This window comes from Adiantum capillus-veneris, chromosome 2, assembly GCF_014529385.1.
Source record: "Adiantum capillus-veneris isolate H3 chromosome 2, ASM1452938v2, whole genome shotgun sequence".
Lineage (NCBI taxonomy): Eukaryota > Viridiplantae > Streptophyta > Polypodiopsida > Polypodiales > Pteridaceae > Adiantum > Adiantum capillus-veneris.
Genome location: NC_140932.1, coordinates 4,950,207 through 4,977,847, shown reverse-complemented (window position 1 = coordinate 4,977,847; position 27,641 = coordinate 4,950,207). Strand labels below are relative to the sequence as shown.

Below are 27,641 nucleotides of genomic sequence, written 5' to 3'. Positions count from 1 at the left end.
CGTTCCTTGGAGGTTCCCGCATCACCTCCTCCTTTCTTGCCCACTCTCTATATGTGTTTTGGCTCCATGATTCCCATACATGCATAGAGGTTTTTCACTTCCTCGTCCACATTGTTGGTGTGCTAGACACCCGTGACTCATACATGCAAAGCACATGCTTTGCTATTTCTCAATTTTCATGTTGATGATAGAGGTGGGAGTGGGCGTTTCATGTTTACCTTTTTGGCCACTTGAATCCATTGGTCCATTTCCTCTACTTGCTTTTTGGTGCAGGTGAGCACCTCTACCCATGAAGAGGTATCCGATGCCTTCTCCTCCTCCTCCACTTGGATGGTGGGCACTTGCGCGATAATGATATTCAACTCTTCTACCATGGATGGCTGAATTTCTCCTTCTTCAAGCTTAGTACGGGAGCACATGTCCTCCAACGCCTCTTTCATTTGTCGATTTCATCTCATGCTACCACTCCCCTCTAGAGCTGTTTTCATCATAGATATCATCCATCTCACTTTCTTCTTGGCCAATATGGCTTGCTTGATGGCGCCCGCCATCCCTCGTCGTCTTTCATCCTTCGCTACCTGCTAGCTTCATTTCATGGGAGTGTTCGATTGAATAGACCTCTCTCTCATATGTGAGCATGAGGGAGTGTATGTGAGCTAGTGCAAGTGTGTGGTGTGAGTTAGAGAGAGAGAGAGAGAGAGAGGACTTGATGGAATTGCACGCTTGGTGAGACTGCATGCTGCCTTGCCCAAACTTGCCCGATTCTCCGCGCATTGCCTTTTGCTGCTACTACCGATCGAACCTTACGTTCTTGCACGCGCGTGCGCACACACAGAGAAAGAGAGAGAGATTGTGCACGTAGGTATGATACAGACTAGTGCGGTTTTGAGAAGCGTCATCACTTGAGCTGCGAAATAAGGGATGCCACATAGACGTTTCGCAGAGCAAGATTTTGAGTTGCTTATATTATGTCAATGATATGTGGTATCTAAATGCAACTCACCGAAAGTCCCACCTAGGGCCAATTGGGGTCCATCTACTCTAAAGCATCAGCTTATTGGCACCATCAAGGGGCATGTGTGTAGGCTTCTTCTCTGGTGCGTGCACGCAAACATACAACAACAACAATGGACTCAACAGGTGTCAATGTACAAGAAGGCCTAACGTGTTAGCTCAAACAAGACCAATTCCATATGTGTGTGTTTCATTTAGATGTACAAAGCATGCAAATATTTAGGGCACCGGTCAATAATTCTGGTCGCCGACTCACCCGCATCCTCTCCCGTGGTTGAGATATCCTCAACCAATTCACACACAACCATCATAGGTCACCATGTTCAAAAAAGTCAATCATAAATCACAAACACAAAAAACCACATTAATCAAGTCAGCAATTCATCTCACTCAACCTCAACAGTTAACTATGTGAGTGTCTTCATCACTTGCAACTAAACAGTGTACAATCAACAAAAAGTAATCATTGCAAATGCACATACCGTATCAATGATGCAAGAGAGACAAATGAAGATACCACATTGCAGAAAACTCAAGTCAAAACGAAGGCAGAAGCTAAGGAAAATCATAACTCCACTACATTACGTCTTTACTTTTAGGTGCAAAGCAACAAGGTTAACAGCCCACGTAAGAGAATGAGAAAGTGTGTGTGAGATTCACGACTCCATGCCCTCCTTTATCAAAATAGGAAAACAAATGGCAACTATCACTCACAATGGCCTTACCATACACAAAAGGCAACACTAAGATAATGTCTCTCGTACAAGAACCAGGAAGAATAAAACTTTGCCAACATTGGCTTGCCATGTGGCACTAATCAACAAGTTCTAGGTCCACAATTGCTGAGAGTCCCATGCTGTAATAAGGCCCCTATGTAGATCAAACAGTTTCGGCAAGTCCAAACGCAGTACAAAGCTGACAATGAAAAAACGCAGCTTTCTGATAACTCCGTTAATATTGAGCACGGAGCTGATAGGAGATGAGCAGTGTCGCCTGCATTAGAAGTAACCTTCACAGATCAAAAAGCTGTTACGTGAATACAAAGACAAAGAGACTACACTTCAGTAGGTTTCAAGACCAGAAAACTAATAGCTACATGCAACCACTTACTGGCCTTCTGCCTCTACACATGAAGCCTCCCCACGCATTACAAGAGATCGAAATCACACCAAAACCCACATTCCCCACGCATTTCAAAAGATTCAAGAGCTAAGATCTTGCCAGACAGGCAAACAACCTTTTTTAAAACTGTCCTGACGAGATATCCATTGGAGTTTATGCATCTCGAATGAATGCCCAATGTGATCCTAGCTATTTATTTGTCTTATTTTACTTACTTGACATGATTCTCTAGCCCCCATTGTATAACATCTAATTTATTGCCCAGTTGGTTGGTTCATCTCTCTCTCTCTCTCTCTCTCTCTCTCTCTCTCTCTCTCATTGTATGCTTCTACATCATTGACTTTGACATGGTATCAGAGCATCCGGCTCTCGATGATCTTGGGAGTGCACAGCAAAGACGAGGAAGTTTTATTTGCGGGTAGCCTTGGCATCGGTGTTAGCGTTTTAACTCGCTCAACAAATGACTGCAATTTTTGGCCTTCAATAAAGTTTTTGCAGCATTCTGAAACGCCCGGACGAAGTGACTTTGACTGGCAGCAGAGGTTCGGTCATTAATTGGCCAGCACTTTTCTTACTCCAGACTCTCCTCTGCCATTCCCTTGCCACATCGAGTGCTCCGATTGCTGTCCATTATCCGCTCCATCATCATCTGCATTTTCAGCCCTCCATTCCTCTCACATAGGAGTGAAAATCAGCCCCAGATTTTCCCTTGATGGCCATCAGCAACCCCTTGTCAAGACAGGTCCAAAGGTGCATCAAATCAGCCCAAAGGTGCTTCATCTTGAAGAGTGACCGCGGTGACATTCCCCATTCAAGTCAATAGAGTCTGCATTGAGGTATTGCATGTGTTTACATTCCATATTTGAAATACAACATCGGCAACGGTGTGGGGGGCCCTTGAGAGGGTTGGTTGGGACCCCATCTAGTCTCTCTCTCTCTCTCTCTCTCTCTCTCTCTCTCTCTCTCTCTCTCTCAAAGGAACCATCATTCGTGCTAAGTAGCACACAATTCAAGCAAGGAAAGAAGTGAAGATTGATGGAAGTATCTTGTCACCATTTCAATTCCACTGCACCTGAGAAGATTCTAGGTTGGAGTTTCCTACAGTGTTTTGAAACGTTGCATGGAGGTAAGAGCCTCAAGAGCCTGCTCTTCGTATGCGTGATGAAACGCCTAGGAGATGGCCTGTCATGCGAGCAGTTTTATGCAAAGTGACTTGAAACGGTGGCAACAACTGCCTCCACGCAAGTGCTCAATCCCACCCTCTAGGGGCAGGCATGTTGATATGCTACCCAAGGGGGGGTTCCTACTCTCCAAGGTGTGATCTCAACATATCCAGCAGCAAAAATGATCTAAAACCAATTCTCAGCTATAGAAAGCGCATTGTCCAATACTCAGTTAGCTCCCTCGGCACATACGGAGTCCTTGAGGGAGGTGCAGATCCGTTTGTCTCGGGACTGTGAAGCCAAAGGAAAATGGAAAAGCACAAAAAGGACAGGCAAAGACAAGCTTGACGAGGACAGCAGTGACATTGTTTGCACCGAGGAGATCAACATAGCACACGTGGCGACGGCCACAGTGGACACGGTATCAGATTTCTAGCCTGGCAGTAGTTGCCGCAACATGCCTTAGCCAGAAGAGGCTTGTAAGCAGAAGCTAGGAGCGGTGTGTCAGAGTTCACTTCATCGGTGTCTGAACCCATGTGTACGAGTTGAAGGCACGTGCATCTGGCAAGAAACGAACACTACGTACACAAAACACTAGGGATGTAGAAAACTCGATAAAACAGGAGGGAGGATCTGACTATGGACACACATTGGCTGAACCACCCAACCATAGCAACAGTCCCTAGCTAGAATGCATCGAGAACAAGGACGTGCACCCGTAGACCATGCATCCCATATCACTTGCCCTCACTCTCCTAAGGTCACCTGGGACAAGCCTAGCCTCGCCTCATGGGCTCTCCACAAGTACTAAATTGGTGGTGGTCATCGTCACAAATAAGGTCTTGAACTCCATTTAAATGTTATTAGCCACATGAGCAATGTTTACACTGGCGTCCACCTCGACACCAACACCCATCCTGTCAAAATAGGCATCTAAAGATGCAATGAAGACAAGAACTGGCCCGCGATCCGTTGGACACCTCAACTCCGGCCTAGAACACCTGCAATGCCACATACATGAACAAAGCACCCGTCGAGAAGAGAGATCACTGAGGTAGAAAGAGACAAGACATCTGAGAGAGAGAGAGAGAGAGAGAGAGAGAGAGAGAGGGGGAGAGAGAGATCGGAAAGGCTCTCCATGTTGATAACAAATTGCTCATGCAAGTGACCAAGGGTGGACCGGCATAGATCTGACATGCTCCAATTGATAGACTTGAGGTATACACAACTCCAACTGCTACGGACACTGCCAACTGCTCCTGGACATGAGACCTCTGGCAACAATTTGAACCCACTAAGCAAGCACGAGGACGGCAAGTCTAGATCTCCTTTTGGCAAAGGAAGACATGGATCATCGGATCTAGGGCTGTTGTTCCGAGTGCATGGGGAACTAACTACAGCGGATGTGGAAGGACCATTGTGTGCCTAATTGGCTGCGCTTCATGCTGCACATCTCCCCAACCTCCACTCATGGTGGGCTGTGCAAAAACACTGGTGTGAGGCTGCCCAAAACCTTGAACCTCACAAATTTTATTAGTTGGGCATGTCACTTATTAACGATTAAAGTATCATTAGTAAGAGGTGCTTCATATGCTGATAACTACCTAGGCTTGATACTAATGACTTAATGCGACCACTTCCCAGTGTGTACACCTAGCAGACACCGGAGGTGACCCTATGCAATTAGAGGGTGTGCAGCTACTCTAGAGTGCCTAGATATGCCCGTCATCCTGCGTACACGCTCACAAAGGTGCCTAGGAAGGTCCTACACCCTAGAAGTAGGAGTTAGCTTGTTCACATGCACATAGGGTTAGATGTGCACTGACGGTTTATGCCCTCCCTGTCTTGCGATCTCTCCCTTTGTCAATGAAGGATGAGTATCACGAGCTGAAAATCTGGTTTTAGAGAGTTTGCAGATGTAAAAACAACATGTTACATAGAATAGGGGTGTGGGAGCACATTTCAAGGAGTGCCACCAAAGGGAGCTTTGTAAAGAGTAAACCTACAAAATTGCAAACATCAAATCTCAAATCGGCCAAAAACTAATTTAGCCGCCCCTAAAACTGTTGAGATGTCGAGCTCTACATCTTGAGCTGGCATCCACTACGGGTCTTGGCCGCTTACGGCATTTACTCACTGGCGCGTTAGGTGACCAACACGGAGGATCTCTGCCAGTGATTCTACAGCTGGACTACACTTATAGTGCCAGCCTAGTACGCTTCTAGCGAGTTCACACTTAGTGACCGCATGTACATATGTGCTACTTTTCAGCTTTAGCACTTAGTCATTTTGTACTCTCTTTTCTTAGCGAAGAAGAAGAAGAAGCTTTCAATCTCTGTGTGTTTTGTGCTTGTCTTGTGTAGCTCTCTTGCATCCTCATTCTTTACATGGTATCAGAGCCTGATGCAGGCAAGAGAAGCTAAGAGAGCAAGAGCATCACAATCTCTTCGTTCGCAATCAACGTACCAGATTCTGAACAGGTCTCCAAAGTGCCGTATACAGAGATTTACTGTACAAGTACAGTGGTTGTATGTACGCTTGATTGTGGACACTCGTTGAGTGTAGAAAGTGTTACAAGTACCACGATAGCAGGTTTAGCAGATTTGCAGGTTTTTGCAGATTGCAGCTATTTTGTCATAGTGCTTCAAGATGTCTAACGGTTTCAGTCAGATTGTCACTGAGAAGCTTGAGAAAAATAACTACCCTGCATGGAAGTTCAGAATAACTAATTTCCTAAAAGGAAAAGGTTATTGGGACTATGTAGAAGGAGACAATGAAAAGGAACCAGAGATTCCTGAGGCAAATGCTACGGCAGAGCAAAGAAAAGCTTTGAGGGACTGGCAACAAGGCCAGAGCAAAGTGATGTATTGGCTTTCTATGAGCATCACAGATGACATGATGGGCTATATACAGGATGCTGAAACCCCCGCCATTGCATGGAAAAACTTAGGCAGAGTGTTCGAGGTGAACACCAAGGCCAGGAAGCTTCAACTAAAGTCGAAGCTAAATCAAGTTAAGAGGAACAACCTCTCCATCAATGATTATGCCTTGAAGATCAAGAGTATCATTGAGGCTCTTGGATCTATTAAAGTCTCAATGGAAGACGATGACATTGTCTATGCATGCTTGGATGGTCTAGGAGATGAGTATGTACATTTCAGGTCTTCCATGAATACAAGAGACGACATCCCCGTGTTCCAAGATTTGATTTCTATGCTTATTCTTGAGGAGAAGAACCTTGGTCTTGACACATCTTCTCATGGCAGAAATAAGTCTGAACAGGCCTTCTATTCTAACTCCACAGAGGTAGAGGTCGTGGTCGAGGCCCAAGTGGTTGCAGGGGCCAATCTCGAGAAGGTCAATCAAATCAAAACAATACAGGTGGCAGGGGAAACCAGTCTCAAGGCAGGGGGAGTCAAAGAGGTCGTGGTGCAGGATCAAGCCAGCAGCAACATACTACAGATAGCAGAGAATGTTGGACTTGTGGTGAAAAAGGTCACATGTCACGTGACTATCCAAAGGGAAAAGCAAGTGGAAAGAGAGAACAAGGCAACTATGCATCTACTAGCAGAGATGCAGATGACAGCAGAAGCGATCGCATGTTTGTTATGCAGCATGTAATGAATACAATGACTGCAGAGAATTCCACCCAAGATGATGTTTGGTATGTGGATTCAGGTGCCTCTAATCACATGACGTCTCGTGGAGAGTGGTTTAGAGATATGCGCAAACTAGATGTGTCACGCTATGTGCAGACAGGAGATGACACAACTCACCCCATTGCTCATGTAGAGGACATACCTCTAAATACAAAGAATGGGAAATCAAAGTACTTAGCAGATGTACTTCGTGTCCCAAACATTACAAAGAATCTTGTTTCTGTTGGACAAATGGTTGAGCACGGTTTGCAGGTTCGCTTCAATCCGAATGGCTATTATGTAGAAGATTTCCAGAATGGCCGTAAGCTGATCACAGAGGACAAATGTGTGGGCAGAATGTTTACGCTGAATGTAGCCATGCCTGAGGTAAAAGCTGCATTATTTGCACTGGGCACAGGTGTTGTGGCTGATGTTGACAATTGGCACAAACGCATTGGCCATGTCAATGAGCAGAGATTGCGCAGCATGCAATCAAAACAGATTGTAAAAGTCAAAGGGCTCATTTCCACATGAGCGCAATGTATGTAAAAAGCCACTTGAGGTGGTGTACACAGATGTTTGGGGTCCAACCGATACTGCAAGTATACATGGTTGCAAGTATTATGTCTCTTTCATTGATGACCATACAAGGAAAGTATAGGTCTACTTCATGCGTAACAAAAGTGAAGTGTTTGGTCACTTCCAGGACTTCAAAGTCATGATTGAGAAGGAGACACATATGCAAAATAAAGACATTGAGGTCAGATGGAGGGGGACAGTACTTCTCCAATGATTTTTCAGATTTTCTGCAAATGCATGGTATACGCAGGCAGTTTACATGCAGATATACTCCACAACAGAATGGGGTCGCAGAAAGGAAAAGCAGGCACATTGCAGAGGTTGCACGTGCATTGATGAATGAGAAGAACATGCCTCATCATTTCTCAGCTGAAGCTGTAAATACAGCTGTGTACATTATGAACAAGACACCTACAGCTGCGGTGCATAATGTAACACCTGAGGAAAAGTTTATAGGTACAAAGCCTGACCTGACACGCTTGAAAGTGTTTGGCTGCATAGCTTACGTGCATGTACCAGATGAGTTGCGTAGGAAATTGGATCCTAAAGCAAAGAAATGTATTCTTGTGGGATATTCCCTTGAACAAAAGGGGTACAGGTGCTACAATCCTACTACACGAGAATTACAAGTGAGCAGAGATGTAGTCTTTGATGAGATGAGCAGCTGGTACAATAATGCACATGGCACTATTGGGGCTGATGTAAAAGATGATGTGGTTGTACAAAATGTGAGGCCACAGTCACAGGTTTTGAGTAGACCACAAGAGTCCTCTTCTCGTGGCTCTGTTAAGAAGCCATGGAATGGTAGACTACGTACGCAGGTCACTCCACCAGCAGGTACAGGGAATGTATCACAAAAAGGAAAGGAAAAGGTTGATGAACCTCCCTTTATAGCTGATGCATCATCAGGTTTTTCACATATAGACATGGATTCAGATGGTTCTGAACAAAGTCTTGATGAGGATTTTGGAATTCCGGCTGTCAGGACACCTGGTGTAAGGAAAGTACAAGAAGATACTAGAGGACAAAGGAGTGACCAAGGACTGCACAGATCTAACAGAGTCAGAAATCCAATTCAGAAATTGACTTATGATGGGTGTCTAGCGCATCACCAAGCTTACATGGCTAAGGTGATACAAGATATGGAGCCCACATGTTTTGAGGATGCAGTTGGAAATGTGCATTGGGATGATGCAATGAATGAAGAGATAGCTGCATTGGAAGCAAACGACACATGGGAGTTGGTGCCATTGCCAAGTGGCAAGAAAGCTATTGGCTGTAAATGGGTGTTAAAACCAAGCATAAGGCTGATGGTAACATTGAGCGTCACATGGCAAGGCTGGTCGCAAAGGGTTATGCACAGACGTATGGCATAGACTATGAGGAGACCTTTGCTCCAGTGGCAAATATGACGACTGTGAGAGCTGTCATAGCAGTGGCTGCATCTAGAGGATGGATTATGCATCAAATGGATATAAAGAATGCCTTCTTGAATGGTGAGTTGCAAGAGGAAGTGTATATGGATCAGCCACCTGGTTATGTCGATCCAGGTTACCTAGATTATGTATGCAGGCTTCTCAAAGCTTTGTATGGTTTGAAGCAGGGCTCTAGAGCATGGTATGACAGGATTGCCAAGTATCTTGTCAGTATTGGTTTTAGGAGAGCTCATGCTGAACATTCACTCTATGTACGTGAGAGTGATATGGGGATTGTGGTCATTACCATATATGTAGATGACCTTATTATTGTGGGTGACAATGCTATGGAGATTGACCATGTGACTCTTCTTTTCAAACAAGAGTTTGAAATGAAAGATTTGGGCGAGTTGCGCTACTTTCTTGGCATTGAGGTGATCAGGACTCCAGAGGGTGTATGGCTGTCACAGAAACAGTATGCTTTGGACATGTTGTCAAAGTATGGTATGGCTGATTGTAAGCCAATTTCTATTCCTTTGGATGTGAATGCATTGAGTGCAAAGAAGGGTGATGTTGTTGAGGATGTCAAGATGTACAGGAAGATTGTGGGTAGTCTAATCTACTTAACTATCACGAGGCCAGACTTGAGCTACACAGTAGGCTTGGAGAGTCAGTTCATGCAGCTTCCGAGGAAGCCACATTTAGATGGAGTACGACGCACACTTCGGTATGTGCAAGGGACTCTTGACTACGCATTGTTCTATGCAGCATATGCGCCATTAGCATTGTATGGGTATACAGATGCAGATTGGGCAGGTAGCATTATTGATAGGAGATCTACGAGTGGCTTCATGTTCTCTTTTGGGAGTGCTGCTGTTACTTGGAGCAGCAATAAGCAGCCTACGGTTGCTTTATCGAGCACAGAGGCCGAGTACAGAGGTGCAGAAGTTGCGGCGTGCGAGGTAGCTTGGCTACGCACATTACTTGAGGACTTGGGAGTGTAGGTGGACCAGCATATTGTCATCCATTGTGACAACCTCAACAGCATGGAGTTGGCCAGGAACCCAATGTTCCATGCCAAGACCAAGCACATAAAGGTCCATTACCACTACATTCGAGAGCGAGTGATGGCGGGCGACATCGACTTGGTCTACGTCAGCACAGAGGAGCAGATAGCGGATATCTTTACCAAGGCCCTCGGAGCTGAGAAGCTTCAACGTTTCCGGACTATGCTTGGACTCTACGACATGCAGAGCTCGAGGGGGAGTGTTGAGATGTCGAGCTCTACATCTTGAGCTGGCATCCACCACGGGTCTTGGCCGCTTACGGCATTTACTCACTGGCGCGTTAGGTGACCGACACGGAGGATCTCTGCCAGTGATTCTACAGTTGGACTACACTTATAGTGCCAGCCTAGTACACTTCTAGCGAGTTCACACTTAGTGACCGCATGTACATATGTGCTACTTTTCAGCTTTAGCACTTAGTCATTTTGTACTCTCTTTTCTTAGCGAAGAAGAAGAAGAAGCTTTCAATCTCTGTGTGTTTTGTGCTTGTCTTGTGTAGCCCTCTTGCTTCCTCATTCTTTACAAAAACGTCCCCCTCCTTCCTGCATGTTGACATGTCAAGCAAGTCACTCTCCTCCTTCCATGTGTCCCACTTTCCACTTATGGAAAGTCTCCTAACTCTTGGACAAGTAGAAAATTTGTTATTAATTCTTGTCAGGTGCAGCAGAATTGAAATAGTCAACAAGATCTAGACTTTACACATCCACAAATCTTACTTCTTTCATTGCCGCCGCGGTAACTCTTCAAAGATGAAGCACCTCCACAGCTGATTTGATGCACCTTTGGATCCGTCTTAAAGCGTTGTTGAAGGCCACCAAAGGGTAGATCTAGGGCTGATTTGCGCTCCCGATGTGAGAGGAAACAAGGATTGAAAGCTGGCTGTAAAAAAGCAGTCGATCCGTCGTGTAAGGCGAAAAGAGCTCCAGAATCTCTAGCAATAAGCGTCCACTGTATCCTTCTTGGTCATCCGAAGATGGTTCCAAGCAGTTCGTATATCGCGTTCATACTCTCGAGTCAGCCAAGAAGAAATAAAAAGCCTCTTGAATTTCATCCATTTAACTGGCGCAGTCTTGTTTAATAAAAGCGTGGACCACGAAGTTCGAGCATTCCCCTTAAAATAAGAGACAGCTCTCCGAATCTTAGAGTGCTTTGAGTAACGCCCTCCTGCAAAAGCGATGTGCAAAAGACAAAGCCTTCGAAGCATCTCTATATCTAGAAAACGTGTCAAATTTAATTGATTGTCCACCTTCCTTAAACTCTCGGACTTTCTTGCTTTTGTCTTCCAGAAAGTCATACTGGTTGGCTTTATAAAAATTCTTCTTCTTTGCATAAAAGCTGTTGTCATCAGAGTCTGAACTGTCTGTAGATGAGTCCTCTTTAGAACTGTCAATCACGCGGCGAGATTTAGACTTTTTGCCTTTTTCTTGCTGTCACATGACACATCCAACCCTATGTGTCCGTGGACAAGCTACAGCATGATCAGGGTTCAGTTCAATCAAGTCAATCTGGAATAGGAAGTGATCTGGCACTTTTGTGAGTCTGTTCGCAGACCGTGCATGTCCAGACACTTAGTGTAGATGCATATCCTCTGGTTGCACATAGCATGATCATCAGTATTCCCTTCAGAATCCATCAGATTCAGTCAGGAGAATTTTCCAGTGCATTTAGCCTATTTTCCCTATTTTTGGTATTTTCACTTATTATTTTTAAGTGACTTTCCAACAAAAGTAGGTAGGCAATGTAAGGTGCAACGGAATGAATGTTGTATTTTCTCAAGATTAGTGATCTTTATTGCTCAAGGTTCCTTTTAGTTCTTACGGAAAGAGAGAGCTTTCCGTCTTATGGAGAGTGCTATGATCACGAACAAAGTGAGTGGATATTATGCGTGCAAGTGAATGAGACTGAGAGAAGGAGAGAGAAGAGATACGACACCCGAGAGGTTGTAAAACCCTCCTCCGAAGGCCCCACTCTCGTCGGCGAGAGTGGTCTAATCTTCAATTGCACAAAGGTGTACAATGCGTATGCAATGGACTGATGCAATGGGACTATGCCGATGACGACGACGGTGATGACGACGACTTGATGGCTAAAATCTGAGATCTTCTATCTGCTGATTTTCGGGACTGTTTCGATCGCTGAAATTCTCTGTTTTGGCTGCGTTTTTCGGGGCTAAAGTTGGGGATCTTCTGCAACCAAGAGGGACTGAATCTGTCACAAAGTGATGACGTGGCGGACAGCAAAAACCCTAATTTCTGCCAAAAACCCTAAAATTCTTGCAAACCCTAATTTTCGAAAATCGCAGAGGCTGAAAAAAAAAACTTTTTTTTTTTTTGAAATGATGAGCGACACGAATTTTGCTTTTTTTTTTATACATAAAAAAAGAGAAAAGACTCTCTAAGACAGAGAGAACTGATGCTTTTTATTTTAGAAGCTTTTGGGGCTCTGCTTTTGGGCATCCCTTGTAATATTTAAATTAGTGGTGAGGGCCTCACTTCTCAGAGCATCTGGACGCAGAGTCTGAGAGTGAAACCCTAGCCACTCTCTTGTAGTTTGATTTGATTAATATAAATAGAAATACCGAAAGGGGCGCCAGTCTTTGGGGCCAATATCTCTAGGCACGGAACTCCGCCGGGCCAGTGTACATCTATTGTGATCTGTGACTTGTTTTGGAGTGGTTATTTGGTGCTGTCGCGGTTGATTCTTGACTTGGAGTGTCCAAGTCTGTTACAGTGGTATCAAAGCACGGCCGATTTCTCTTCTACGGGAAGTCCGATCCCCGATTTGTTTTTTCCGCGGCACCTATGGCTTCAAGCAATGATCAGTCGACTCCCTCTGCATCTGGAGATGCGGGCTTGGATCACAACGAAGATTCAAGCAGAGTATGGCCCGCCTCGGCCTACTCAGGCGGAGCAAAGAGAGATGGAGCGTCGTCAATTGATTGGCGATGCAACAAAGATGATGCTCAATTTTGCCAAGGACCCGAAGATGGCAAAATATATGAACCAAACCTCTTTGGAAGAGGTACAGATAGAGTGGCAAAGAACCACAACACCACTCCCGAAACCCGCTCTCAAGAAACCTTCTGCCTCCAAGAAATATACGGAGAAGGAACTGGAGAACGTGGTTGATGCACGGATTGCTCAGCTTTTCGACGTGCAAAAGAAAGACAAAAAGCACAACAAAAAGCAGAAGAAAGGCACTGACTTCCTGGGATATTTGGGTCGTCGGTCAACATTCGACAAGGCAAAGAAATAGAAGAAGCATGTCAAGTTTGAAGGCTTACCCAGTTCTTCTTCTTCTTCTGACAGTTCTTCTAGCTCTTCAGACTCGAGCGAAGAAGACAGAAAAAGCAAAAAGCGAAGCAAGAAACAAAGTTCGGAAAGGGCAAGAAAAAGGCAAAGAAGGCTAAATCTCGCCCAGAGACTGACAGTTCTACTGAGGACTCGTCTACAGACAGCTCAGATTCTGATGATGGAAACTTTTATGCGAACAAGAAGAATTTTTACAAAGCTAACCAGTATGACTTTCTCGAAAATAAAAGCAAGAAAGTACGAGAGTTTAAGGAAGGTGGCCACTCGATCAAGTTTGATACTTTTTCAGGATACTCAGATGCTTCGAAGGCTATGTCTTTTATACAACAGTTTGACATCGCTTTCGCGGGAGGACGCTATTCAGAGCACTCCAAGATTCGGAGAGCTGCCGCTTACTTTAAGGGGAATGCTCGCACTTGGTGGTCCACGCTTCTATTAAGCAAGACTGTGCCAGTTACATGGCTGAAATTCAAGAGGCTTTTTATTTCTTCTTGGTTGACTCAAGAGTTTGAGCGAGATATACGAGCTGCTTGGAACCATCTCCGGATGACCAAGAGCGATGCAGGGAATTCTTATTGTGAAAGATTCTGGAACTCTTTTCTACCCGCCTCTTCATTCAAGAAGATCTCGTTCAGAGAACAGATTGAGCGGTTTACCTTGGGTCTACCTACAGAGATCCGAGATCACTGCTTGGAATAGAAGTCAGCTTCTATTTAGGAGTTGATGAGTCATGCAAAGCGGGGCTTTGCCATTCACTCTGGCAGATTGACCTACCCCACAGATGAGGCCATGACACAACGAGCCGAACAGACTTCTGGGAATGAAAGTAGAAAGAAAAAGAGCAACCCAGAGAAAAATGATGCACGACCCAAGTTTACTCCTGAGGAGAGAGCTCGCTTCATCAGAGAGGGGAAGTGCTTTGGATGCGGGGAACATGGACATATCTCCGCGAAGTGCCCTAAAACGGCACAGAAAGAACAGAATGATAAGAACGACGACAAGCCTGAGAGTTCGAGAGCAGCTGAGGAATGTGGCAGAAAAGGCAGATAGAAAAGCAGAACTGGTACCACATGGTGTGGGACCTGCACCGATTCCCGAATCTAATGAATGAAAGTACAAACTTTGCCGCTTTTGGGGCAAAGTGAAGGATCGGGAAGCTCTTTTGAAGGAGCCAAGGCCAACTTCTTTTCACTTGGAATTGGCGGCTTGATTTGAAATTACGCCCGACAGACTGACGCCACAGGCGGAGGTAGTTTGACTGGCACCCGGATGGGATGTTGCCATTACACCGAGCATTGGCAAACTTCGTTTGCAATGACAGGGGTGTTCAAGGCACGCGAGTGACGTTCTACTCAGGATCCCTTGGTACCACAAGAACTACGCCGTGGTTGACTACCGGGCCGAGAAAGCGACTTTGATAAATGAAGGGCTTAGAGATTGTACTTGATGAACTTCAGTGTCTTACTCATTCTTTTGGGAGAGAACTGAAAGATGGATAAAGGTTGAATATGTTTTGACCTGATCAAAAGAACGCCAAGATTTTTCTCCACACTCATGCCGATTGCTTTTCAGAGGGCCTGAAGATCAGACCATTGATCTGATACCCGGAAGCACGCCACCAAATCGGCCACCTTACCGTGTGATCCAAGTACAGAATGAAAAGATTATGAACCCAGTGAAAGACCTCTTGGAAAAGTGTCTTGTCTAGCCTAGTACTTCACCGTATTGCTCTCCAGTGTTGTTGGTTTTGAAGAAAGACGGATCTTGGAGAATGTGCATCGATTATAGCACTCTCAAGGAAATCACCATCAAGAACAGATTTTCGATTCCTAGGATCGATGATATACTCGACAGGTTACAGGGATCCTCGTGCTTTAGCACGATTGACTTGAAGAGTGGATATCATAAGATCAGGATAGCGCCAGGAGATGTCTACAAGACATCTTTTTGACGACTTTTGGGTTATTTGAGTTTTTGGTGATGCCTTTTGGCTTAACCAATGCTTCTGCGACATTTAACCGGATGATGGATAGGATTTTTCGAGAGTACAGGCTATTTGTTGGCACTTTCTTTGACGACATCATTGTTTTCTCCAAGAACGAGGCAGAACCCAGAGATCATCTGCTTCAAGTCTTTCAGGCATTACAATATCACACGTTAGTGATTAATGCAAAGAAATATGAATTTTTCCTACCAAAGATACACTTTTTGGGACACATTGTGTCAGCACAGCAGGAGTGCAAATGGACCCGGCCAAGATAGAGACTATCCGTGATTGGCCCGATTTGAGGAATGTCCATGAAGTTAGAAGCTTCTTGGGACTCTGTTCGTACTACAGGCAGTTCATACGAAAGTTTGCAGAGGTTGCTTCCCCTTTGCATACCTTGACACAGAAAGGAGTACCTTTTTCGTGGGGACCCACAGAGGTGACTGCCTTTCGGACATTGAAAGAGAAATTGACTACGGGACCTATTTTGACTTTGTCGGACTTGCAGAAGTCATTTGAAGTATATTGTGATGCTTGTGGTCGTAGTCTGGGTACGGTCTTGATGCAAGAAGGCCATGTCATAGCTTACGAGAGCCGTTTGTTCTCTAGGCCGGAGATGACAGCACAAATTTATGAGAAAGAGCTTTTGGCGGTTATCCATGCTCTTACTCAGTGGCGGCATTACCTACTCGGAGCAGATTTTACTGTCTTTACAGACCATCAGAGTTTGCGCTACTTCTTGTCACAGAAGCAGCTTTCGGAAAAGCAGATGCGGTGGGCGAACATCTTGTCACGGTTCCACTTCCAGATTGTCCATGTGCAGGGACAGAAGAATGTGGTGGCAGATGCTTTGTCTCGGAAACCGTTGGTTCTGGCTGTTTCCGCGATACATCATAGGAGCTTCGAGGATATGGTCGATCAGTATGCCACAGATACAGATTTTGCAGATATTTTCACACGGATACGGGATGGGGAGACAGTAGCTGGATACTCCCTTCGGGAAGGCTACTTGATGAAAAAGACTATGTTGTGCGTTACATAGCCGTTGAGAGAAAAGGTTATGACTGAATGCCACTATCCACCTTTTACGAGTCACCGCGGCATTGCTACCACCATGAAGGGGGTAGAGAGATACTTCTTTGGACCGAGACTCAAAAAGGATGTGGAAGAGTTTGTATGCACTTGCTTAGTATGCCAAAAGGTCAAGTTTGACAAGCATAAGGCACTGGGATTGTTACATCCTTTACCCATACCCACCCGCCCCTGGGAAAGTATTGAAATGGATTTCATTTTTGATCTCCCGATTACACAGAATGATCACGATGATTTTCCGATTACATGGCACATATGAGACGATTGTCTCCGACAGAGACCCCAGATTTATGAGTTTGTTTTGGGAGGCAATCTGGGAGAACATTGGCACGCGGTTGCAGTTCTCGTCATCGTTCCACTTGCAAACTGACGGGCAATCTCAGATTGCAAATTCAGTGGTTTTAGATTTATTGAAGTCTTGTATCTCGGATCAGAAGACTCAATGGGAAAAGAACTTACCTTTGGTGGAATTTGCCTACAATAACACGATACACTCTTCGACAGGGAAACGCCATGTGAGATTGTTGAAAGTGCTACGAAGGTTTCATCCTTCCTGAGCACGAAAGATTAGATATTTGAAGCAGATGAATATTCGCGAGATTTGGATACGGCTTTTGCCAAGGTTCGCGAGACTTTGCAGGAGTCTCAAGAACGACAGAAAAAGACAGCGGATCGCCATCGTCGCGACTTGAAATTGAAGGAGGATGATTGGGTGCTCTTACGTTTTGAGAAGGCACGCCTACGAAAGAAAAAGGGAAAGGAGAGGCTTTTTCCAAAGCTTAGGATGCGATACTACGGCCTTTCCGGATTACTGAAAAGATAAATGATGTCTCCTTCCGATTGAAACTGCCACATACTTGGAGGATTCACAATGCATTGCATGTGAGTCTCTTGAAACCTGTTAAGGGTGATGTGCCTGATGATGGATCATGGGGAGCCTGATGAGCAACCCGAAGTGGAAGAAAACGAGGAGATCCTTGTTCCTGAATAGAGTTTGGCACATAACGATACGAAGAAAGGTAAAGTCCGAAGGTGGTTCTTGGTTAAGTTCAAGAACTTTCCTGCATTTGATGCGAAGTGGATGGAGGAGGAGGACCTAGCAATTACTCCTCGGATTGTGAAACTTTACCTCGATGTTTTGGTTTAGCATAGTCTACTCCAAACGGAACCTAGAATTCAGCTTGGCCGGAGATCTGGTGTAGTGGGATGCACAAGAGGGGAGTCACTCTGCTCCTTTGTCAACAGATGCCTTGATTTTGATACTGAAGTCACTGATGTCTCTTTGAGCTTCAGGGATACTGAGAGCTGACAGTATTTTGTTGGATGACTTTATCAAATGGAATTCCTGATAATGATACTGATTTGTTCTTGACTTCTTTTGAGTGCAGGAACTGATAGTCGAAATGACTGTAGCATGTTGGTCTGATTGATCTCGAATAGACATGGTTGCAATAGGGGTTAGTCAATCGGACATCGATGAGGTCCCGATTGGACCTAGATGTGATTGCTAGCTACATTGCCGATAAATCATGGTCTAAGATCTGAATGAATGTTGAATGTCACGTGATCTCCTGTGATGTCCTGTGACGTGACTGTCGATTTTGTACATGTGCTAGATGTGTGTTCCTAGTACGTAGGTACTAACAGTCGGTGTCTGCTAAGATGGTTTATGGCTTTTGTCGGTTTTGCAGGCGTAATCGCGGTCGATTACAATGCTTTCAAGAGGGGGGTATGTCACAAAGTGATGACATGGCGGACAGCAGAAACCCTAATTTTTGCCGAAAACCCTAAAATTCTTGCAAACCCTAATTTCTGCCAAAAACCCTAATTTCTAGAAATCGCGGAGGCTGAAAAAAAAAACTTTTTTTTTTTTGGATCTTTTTTTTTTATATAAAAAAAGAGAAAAGACTCTGTAAGAGAGAGAGAACTGATGCTTTTTATTTTAAAAGCTTTTGGGGCTCTGCTTTTCGGCATCCCTTGTAATATTTAAATTAGTGGTGAGGGCCTCACTTCTCAGAGCATCCGGACGCAGAGTCTGAGAGTGAAACCCTAGCCACTCTCTTGTACTTTGATTTGATTAATATAAAAAGAAATACCAAAAGGGGCGCCAGTCTTTGGGGCCAATATCTCTAGGCACGGAACTCCGCCGGGCCAGTGTACATCTATTGTGATCTGTGACTTGTTTTGAAGTGGTTATTTGGTGTTGTCGCGGTTGATTCTTGACTTGGAGTGTCCAAGTCTGTTACAGAATCTACTACCTTTCTATAGGCTGAATTCTGCGTTTTTATCTCTACTAAAACTACAGGTATGCTAGCGTTAGTGTTGGGGCTGAAAACGTTGATAAGGGCTAAGGTCTGGCTGGTGTTTTTGCATGAAAAACGTTGGCTGAAGGTGTGGCGTTTTGGCAATGAAAACGTTGGGCTGAATGGGCTGTGGGAAGACGCCAGGCAATGCAACTTGATGGCGAGGATCTGCTGTGAGTGCAAACGCCAAGGGGATAGTGAGAGGTATGGCGAGGGTCTACTGCTAAGGGGGGTACTGCTGAGAAGTTGCCTGTTGAGCGGGAAGCTCCTGCTGCCTCTTCTGCCCGAAAGTGCTAACTTGGGTTTGCTTATATATTAACTTAGCAAAATTGCCCTACCTACTTTTGTTGGAAAGTCACTTAAAAATAATAAGTGAAAATAACCAAAAATAGGAAAATAGGCTAAATGCACTGGAAAATTCCCCTTATTGATGCTAATGGATTCTGATGGGAATTCCGATGATCATGCTGTGTGCAACCGGAGGATATGCATCTATGCTAAGTGACTGGGCATGCACGGTCTACGAATAGACTCACAAAAGTGCTAGATCACTGCTAATCTAAACTGACTGGACTGACTGAACCCTGTTGTGGTGTAGCTTGTCCGCGAACACATAGCGTTGGGATGTGTCACGTGACAGGCAATTTTGCTAAGTTTGTATATAAGCAAACCCAAGTTAGCACTAAATGGCAGAAGAGGCAGCAGGAGCACATGCTCAACAGGCACCTTCTCAGCAGAACCCTCGCAGAACCTCCAATTGACCTAGCGTTTTTGCCCCCAAGCAACAGCCTAGCGTTTTTGGATCAGACCATCGCAGATCAGCCAGCGTTTTGCATTTGCAGAGCCACGGCGACAAGACCGCAGCAGATCAGCCTAGCGTTTTTGCATCTGCAGAATCTCGGCGACAGAAACACCAAAATTCAGCCCTAGCGTTTTTGGTTGCAGATCAGCCCTGGCGTTTTGCACCTTCATCGCGACGGAAAGTCAAGAACCCCCAGCGTTTTCAGTTTTCAGTTTTCAGCCTTTAGACATCGCAGATCAAGTCCCGAACCTCGTAGATCTCACCTTCTTGCAACAGTTCCTCGCCGCACGGTCAGTTTCTGCAAGGTTTACAATTTCAGCCCGGAAAACGCAGATTTCAGCATCTGCGTTTTCAGCACGTCGTCGTCGCATCATCGCCATCGACATCGTCATCGACATAGAGTTAGAATTCAGCAGATACAAGATTTGCAGATTTCAGCCATAGCGTTTTTGGACAGCAGTAGAAAGATTGCAGATTTCAGCCCTTAGGTCGACTTCGTCATCACCGTCGTCATCGTCGACATAGCCTAGACTTGCATCAGTCACTTGCATTCATTTGTACCAGATTGTGCAATCATAAGTAGACCGCTCTCGCCGACGAGAGTGGGGCCTTCGGAGGAGGGTTTTACAACGTCTCTGGTGTCGTATCTCTCTTCTCTCTCTCTCTCAGTCTCATACACTTGCACGCACAGTGTCCATTCACTTTGTTTGTGATCATAGCACTTTCCATTAAGAACGGAAGGCTCTCCCTTCCATAAGAACTAAAAGGAACCCTTGAGCACAGATCGGAGCACTCATCTTGAGCAAAGCGCAAACAATCATTCCGCTGCACCTAACATTGGTATCAGAGCTTTGGCAGTGTTCTGTATCACTCAAGGAAAGAACCACAAGAATCACAAGATTTTTTTTTTTGCTTGTTGCGATCGCACGAACCCAAGTTCGCATGGGCGTGTCGATTCCTAATCGTGTTTTTGAAGAGTGATAGGAATCCCAAGAAAGAAGGGCTTGTCCAGCCTCCCCTTGTGCCTCTTTTCACTCATTGAGAGCGGACCGTGCACTTAGCGGCCAGCCAATCGACGTGAGGTGGGAAAAAGCAACCTTGGTGTGAGCGCAAGGCCGCCAAGGGGTGCGCCCGCGGAAAGAAGTAGAACTCGGGTGAAGAGAAGATCCTTCTCAAACACGGTTTGCAAGCGAAAGAAAACCTTAAGAACCTCAAGAACCCAAGAACCAAGACCCCCAAGAACCCAAGTTCCTCGTGAACTTAAGAACCCAAGACCCCAAGAACCACAAGAACCCACGACTTCAGTGGATGGTCATCCACAGTTCGGAGCACTCATCTTGAGCAAAGCGCAAACAATCATTCCGCTGCACCTAACACTTGCCCTTTCCGAAGCGTTGCTTCTTGCTTCGCTTTTTGCCTTTTCTGTCTTCTTCGCTCGAGTCATATGAGCTAGAAGACCTGTCAGAAGAAGAAGAAGAAGAAGAAGAAGAACTAGGTACTCCTTCAAGTCGAACACGCAGCACGCTTCTTCTGCTTCTTTGCCTTTTCAAATGTAGACTGACGACCCAAATAACCGGGGAAGTCAATGCCTTTCTTCTGCTTTTTAACGTGCTTTTTAACGTGCTTTTTAACTTTGTTCTACGCGTCAAAAAACTGAGCAAGTCGTGCATCAACCACCTCTTTTAATTCTTTCTCTGTATACTTCCTGGGGGTAGGAGGTTTCTTGAGAGCGGGTTTGGGGGATGGTTTTGTGGTCTTCTACCATTGCATGTGCACCTCATCGAAAGAGGTCCCGCTCATATATTTTGCAAATTTTGGATCCTTCACAAAATTGAGCATCATTTGTTGCGTCGCCGATCAATCTTTGACGCTCCATCTCTCAACGCTCCGCCTGAGTAGACCGAGGCGGGCCGTGCTCACGTGAATCTTTGTTGTGATCCGTTCCCCCATCTCCGGATGCTGAGGAAATCGACTGATCTTTGCTTGAAACCATAGGTGCCACGGAAAAAAAAAAATAAGAATCGGATTTCCCGTAGAAGAGAAATTGGTCGTGCTCTAATACCGCTATAACAGACTTGGACACTCCAAGTCGAGAATCTACCACGACAGCACAAATAACCACTTCAAAACAGTTCATAGTTCACAATTGATTCGAAAATGGCCCGACGGAGTTCCGTGCCTAGATATATTGGCCCCAAAGACTAGCGCCCCTTTCAGTATTTCTTTTTGTATTAATCTATGTTCAAAGTACAAGAGTGCGGGCAGGAGCTCACACTCAGACTCTGTGTCCAGATGCTCTGAGTTGTTAGGCCCTGCCAACGTATTTAAAGAGTACAAGGGATGCCAAAAGCAGAGCCCCAAAAGCTGGAATCAAAAGCTTGTCATAAAAACCTGCCCTTAAAAATAAATCAAAAAGGGTTTTCTTTTACTATCCCTCAATTGCGTAAAATAAAGCAAAGGGTTCTCTCTCCTCTTGCGTAGCCAAAAGCAACCAGGGCTCTCTCTCTTGCAAGTGTGTAGCCAAAAAGCAATGCAAAAGCTATGCCCAAAAACTGCCACTGAAACAGCCCGCAAAAAGCGCCGCAATCTGCAGACGTCCGTACAACCTGCCACGTGTCCTACGCTCTGCAATTTCCGGGACTGGGCACAGTCAACCACGTCAGCATTTTCAGCGACTACATTTTTCCCGGCTTGTGCAAGATGTGTGTACACATGGGCAACCACGTCATCACTTTGTGACAGAAGGGTTGCCGAGAAAACGTGCGAAGTCGTAGGCAAAGAAGTCCCACCGACAACGGATGTCAAAGCTCGTCAATCCACGAGGAACTGCTACGAAGGGAGACATCTGCACCAGAAGGGGGGTTCGCAAGAAAGGTTGTCCCTCCCTCACCAAGCGACTCGTGGCAAAGGTGCTGCCAAGAGATCTCCTGGCAGCCGAGGATGGTCCTGCCCCCTGGGACGGTTGCGAGGCAGGAGCAGGAGGAGAGGTGGAAGCAAGAAAGGTAGCTAGAGTGGGGGGGGGGGGGGGGGGGGGGGGGGTAGAGGAGACGTGCACATCTAACCCTATGTGTACGTGGACAAGCTACTTCCTAACAAGGGTTCGGTTAGCTTAGGAAGTGTTCTGGCACTCAACGATAACATCCTCATGTTTGAGAGGGGAGATGAAGAAATCCTCTTCGTCCACATAGCTTTGAACATGAAGCCTCAATTTTCCAATTAAGGGAGTAACTAAGACGTCTTGTCCCTTGATAGCTCCATTGGCTTTCAATGCATCTCCCATCTCGTGGGCTTGTATGCCTAGCTTGGTGGTCAACTCCGTGGATATGAAGTTGTGAGTTGAACCAGGGTCAAACAAAATAAAGGCATCATGCTCTTGCATTTTTTTCCAAGCATAGGAAAGGGGAAATCCTTGGCAATGGGAATCCTCTTTTGGAGCTTCAACCATAGAGGCTTTAGGCAACTCATTGCACACATTTCTTTGGGGGCAAGCACGATAGGCATGTCCTTGCTCCCCGCACTTGAAGCACCGGTTATCTTTGCAATAACGCTCTAGCTCCTTGAGAGAAAATCGATTCTTGTCACATACTCACTAGCTTGTACCATCTTAGTGAGTGTATAACTATGTCACAGCATATGCTCCCTCATATACACCCCGCGCACACGTATGAGTAAATACATTTGCCCATTCAGTTTTTGTGGTGGCTTTGAAGATGCAATGCAGCATCACCTATTATGAGCCCAAGAAAAAGCACTGGTTACAAATTTCTATTCCAACTCAAGAGGAGAACATTGCCTAGACTGTCATTTCCTTCCTTTTACCGGTAGACTTTTCTACAAAAAAAAACTCAGCTTATGATCGTGCATAACATGGTACACTATCACAAACATTTGATAACCGTCATATCCTTCCAATCTGGACACTTGCTTACAATTGACCCACAGAAGGTACTCGCATATTACTGAGAGCATGTGGGTCATAGACAGGTTTCATAATTATTACTCACATATTTATAAAAGTGACAACTTTCAAAAGGACATACAGACCGAGGGCCATTTTTTGCGGAGGTAGAGACTCTAGATATATCATGGCAGCACGAAGCCTTTACCAGAGCCAAGACATGAAGCAAATTAATAAATATTTCTGTTCTGTTTTACCAAATAAACTCCCCTTACCATGCTCCTACTAGATGTATATCTCAAGCTAAAAAATGTAGCAGTAAAATGGCCACTTTCTAAGCATACCCACAAGCAAGCCTACTGCCAAAGTTTTAGAAAATGATGAGGAGTGTGTAATTACCTCATGACTTAGACTTTACAGTGTTGTTCTCCTTGATACGCCTGCGGTTGTCAAGCTTCACAAAACGCTGAAGCTCAGGCATGGTCATGGTCTCAGGGTTGAGACGATCGAGCTCACTGAGGGGAAGGGGGCGGTTGAGGAGGGGGAAAAGCCAGGTAGGATACTCAGAATCAGGACGAATGGAGGGGTCAGCACCCTCTTTAAGAATGTTAGCGGCAAGCACAGTCTTAGCACGAACCGCCTTGTCTACAGTCGGTCCGACCGGAGCTTGTTCCTTCGCCTTCTTAGCCTTGGCAGGCGATGCTTTACCTGCGGCCTTGCCTCCTCCGCCCCCTCCCCCTCCCTTGCCTCCGCCTGCTGCCCTCAGACGCTGTAAGACCAGCCTTCCACGCACTCCACCTCCCCACCCCACCAATCCTGCCATCACGGATTCACGCTTTGCCCCTGCGCGAGCTGTAGCTCTGCCCTCAGAAATGACTTTAGAACTCCGATGAGCAGTGAGCAGCACTTTCTCCGCTGGCAGAAAATCGAAAAATCGAGGAATAAATAGGAAATGAGTAGGCCGAAAAAACGGAAAACTGGAGGCATCTTTTTGAGATGCTCTCTTTCCTCATTGGCGGGGGAAGGGAAGTGTTTCCATCTCTCTCTCTCTCTCTCTCTCTCTCTCTCTCTCTCTCGATTGTGCAATGAAGGGAAGTGTTTCCGATTGTGCAATGCGTCGCTTGGAAGCCGAAAAGAGGGCCTATTATGCATTTGAGAACATGTGCAATGCAGGAGAGATCAAGTGTTGGGCTCTCAACAAGTACCTCTTTGACACATTGGTGACACCGGTGCTTCTTTATGGAGTGGAGGTGTGGGGTGGAAGCATCGGGAAGTCTACTCGGAAAGAGTTTGAGAATGTCCAAAAGCGTTTTCTCACCAACTTTCTCCAAGTCAAGACACAAACACCCTACATGCTCTTACTTCTTGAGTCCGGATTGCTTCCCATTGAGGTCTTGGGCATGCAAAGGGTTGTGGAGTACATGCGTAAGACACAACGTAGCCCTTTGCATCGACTTCCTAGAATCGCATATGAAGCAAATCAAATGGTTCAAAAGACATGCAAGAGCAAAATACTAAGTTCGGGGTGGATGCTTGATATCAAGAAATGGTTTGGAAGATGGGATGCATGTCACTTGGTCAAGGATGCGTCGATCGACTCCCAAGTTAATGAGGCCTTCTTACAACGCCAATGTATCACGGCTTGGGAGAAATCCGGAGGTTCTCGCTTCAGCCATTACACCACACACGTTGCCCCAAACTACAAATCTCTCTTCTTCTCGGAACGAGGTAACCGAACCCATTCCTACATCCTTGAGCCCATCCCGTTGAGTGCGATCCGCACCATTGCCTCCATTCGTCTTAGCTCCCATTCTCTACGCTGCGAGACAGGACGTTGGGGCACTGGCGAGGAGTGTCATCGACTTTGCACCTTATGCCCTCGTCAAGTGCGAGAGAGTGAGTACCACACACTACTTGAGTGCTCAGCTTTTGACCACATTAGGTCCTCTTTTCCCCATATATTCAGCCATGATCTCTCCCTACATACCTTCCTCTCCCAACCACAATGTGGACTCTCTATTGCGATGCTCATTTCAGCCATTTTTGAGCATCGAGAGTCACTTATGAACTCCACTCACACCACGTGACATGTTCATTTGGTCCCATAGGTCATATTTGACCTCCCAGGACGATAATAGAACTATCTCTCTCTCTCTCTCTCTCTCTCTCTCTCTCTCTCTCTCTCTCTCTCTCTCTCTCTCTCTCTCTCTCTCTACATGCGAATTGCAAGAGAGAAATCCTGGAGTCCTTCGCCTGTGTGTGTGTGTGTGTGTGTGTGTGTGTGTGTGTGTGTTGTACGAGCGGAGGAGGTGGGGTGGGGTTTGTTACTCTACAGTGAACGCACGACACGTGGTGGGTGGAGGTTGGACAACTGGGGTGGGGCAGCCTCTCTCCGTCTTTCTTGCACGTGTGATTCTAGGGAAGGGGATGGGAATAGGGTCACACCAGTAGCAGAGGACGATAGAAAAGGGGGCAAGGGAGGCGCACACGGGAATAAAGGGTGGGCTCTCTCTCTCTCTCTCTCTCTCTCTCTCTCTCTCTCTCTCTCTCTCTCTCTCTCTCTCTCTCTCTCTCTCTCTCTCTCTCTCTCTGTGTGTGTGTGTGTGTGTGTGTGTGTGTGTGTGCATTGGGCTTCACATTGACAAGCTGCTCTTTGAAAAATTCCTTCTAGCCCTTCAAATCTTCTGCTCCTATCGTGTCCGTTGTGCGCAGGTTTCTTGCAGGCACGGATGGGTACTAGTCGTGGCATGACGCAGAGGGTGGGCAGGCGCAAGGGGAAGTGCAGGGGGAGGGAAACAAGGCACCACTATGAGAGGAGACATGTGGAGGGGGACAGGGTGATATTCAGGTAGCATCAATGTAGAAACTTAAATTCTTTATTGAGATGCAAGGATGAGCGAACGATTTTCAAAAATCTGTCAAAAAGTGTGAATCAAACGAGATACCATTTTTTTAAGCCGACAAAAAAATTGAGGCGTGGATGCTCCAGAATTCTCTCTCAGCCAGAAGCATCTCGTTCTCTCTCGCTCTCTCACTCGAGCTTCTTTGGAGGCGGTGCACTAACCTCTCTCTCTCTCTCTCTCTCTCTCTCTCTCTCTCTCTCTCATACACACACACACACCCCTTTTGATCTATCTCACTTGCCCTCTCTCATACACACACACACACACACAACCCTTTTGATCTATCTCACTTGCCTTCTCTAATGTCACCAACTATGCTCATGATCTCTCTCTCTCTCTCTCTCTCTCTCTCTCTCTCTCTCTCTCTCTCTCTCTCCCATACACACACACACACACCCCTTTTGATCTATCTCACTTGCCCTCTCTCATACACACACACACACACACACACACAACTCTTTTGATCTATCTCACTTGCCCTCTCTAATGTCACTAACTATGCTCATGATCTCTCTCTCTCTCTCTCTCTCTCTCTCTCTCTCTCTCTCTCTCTCTCTCTCTCTCTCTCTCTCATTCAACAAAAAACGAAGCCGTTTTTTTGACCTAGTAGACACGGGTTCACTCTTTTGATTATAACTTCTTTATCTGAACTCCGATTTGGGTGATCTATAGCTTCAATCGAAGAGCATGACGTCCTCTACGCATTGATGTAAAGACAAAATATTTACAAAGTTATGGAAGGTGTTTCTGTAGCAACATTTTTGAAGTAAACAGGTTCAAGAAAGCTGACTCTCATCTCCTATTTTACATACAATGTCTTTCGGCACTCGCAAGGGTTCTTCTTCATCAACAAGGCCCACAACCATTGTGAAAAATTGTCAAGACACGGGTCCTGTACCCTAAGAACTAGGCTAGGCAAGGACTACGGCCACGGGCCGGGCTAGGCAATGTGGACAGGGGATCCATCTAGGGCAAGGGGCTAGGAGCCTACCCTATAAAGGGAGGTTGGGAGGAGGATCTACCAGAGCCTAGTTGCCTAGTTTCTTACATTGGTATCAGAGCTTGGGACTCTCTTCCACTCTCTCTCTAGGCGTGGTCATCTTTGGCCCCTAAAAGCATGCCCCTTTTGGTGAGAACCACTGCTTTTTAGGAACTTTTCTAAATTTAGCCGGGCCACTTGCCAAAACGGGCCGACTTTCCTTTTTTGGACGTGGGCCTACTGTGCATGAAAACGGGGGGAGATTGGCTTGAATGAGGCGCCCTCAGGCTACAGGGATTTGCGCCACTTCTTAGCGGCCATAGCTGGCCTGTGCAAGCCACCAAGTCCTCATCATCCTTGTCGTTGAA

General features: G+C 45.8%; 1 protein-coding gene across 2 annotated transcripts; it reads right to left on the bottom strand.

Moving 5' to 3' along the window:
* Positions 1-1,625: 1,625 nt before the first annotated feature.
* On the bottom strand, positions 1,626-24,300 carry LOC147462309 (uncharacterized). Of its 2 annotated transcripts, none has more exons than XM_086483448.1 (2): positions 23,791-24,300; positions 1,626-2,023 (listed from the first exon to the last, which is right to left on the bottom strand). In XM_086483448.1, the coding sequence occupies exon 1, from the start codon at positions 24,212-24,214 to the stop codon at positions 23,792-23,794; it is 423 nt and encodes a 140-aa protein (XP_086339574.1). In that variant the 5' UTR covers positions 24,215-24,300; the 3' UTR covers positions 1,626-2,023; position 23,791. The 2 variants fall into 2 exon arrangements, with proteins under 2 accessions (XP_086339574.1, XP_086339572.1); XM_086483446.1 differs by having other exon boundaries at positions 1,626-2,007; positions 23,791-24,297.
* Between the last annotated feature and the right edge of the window lie 3,341 nt (positions 24,301-27,641).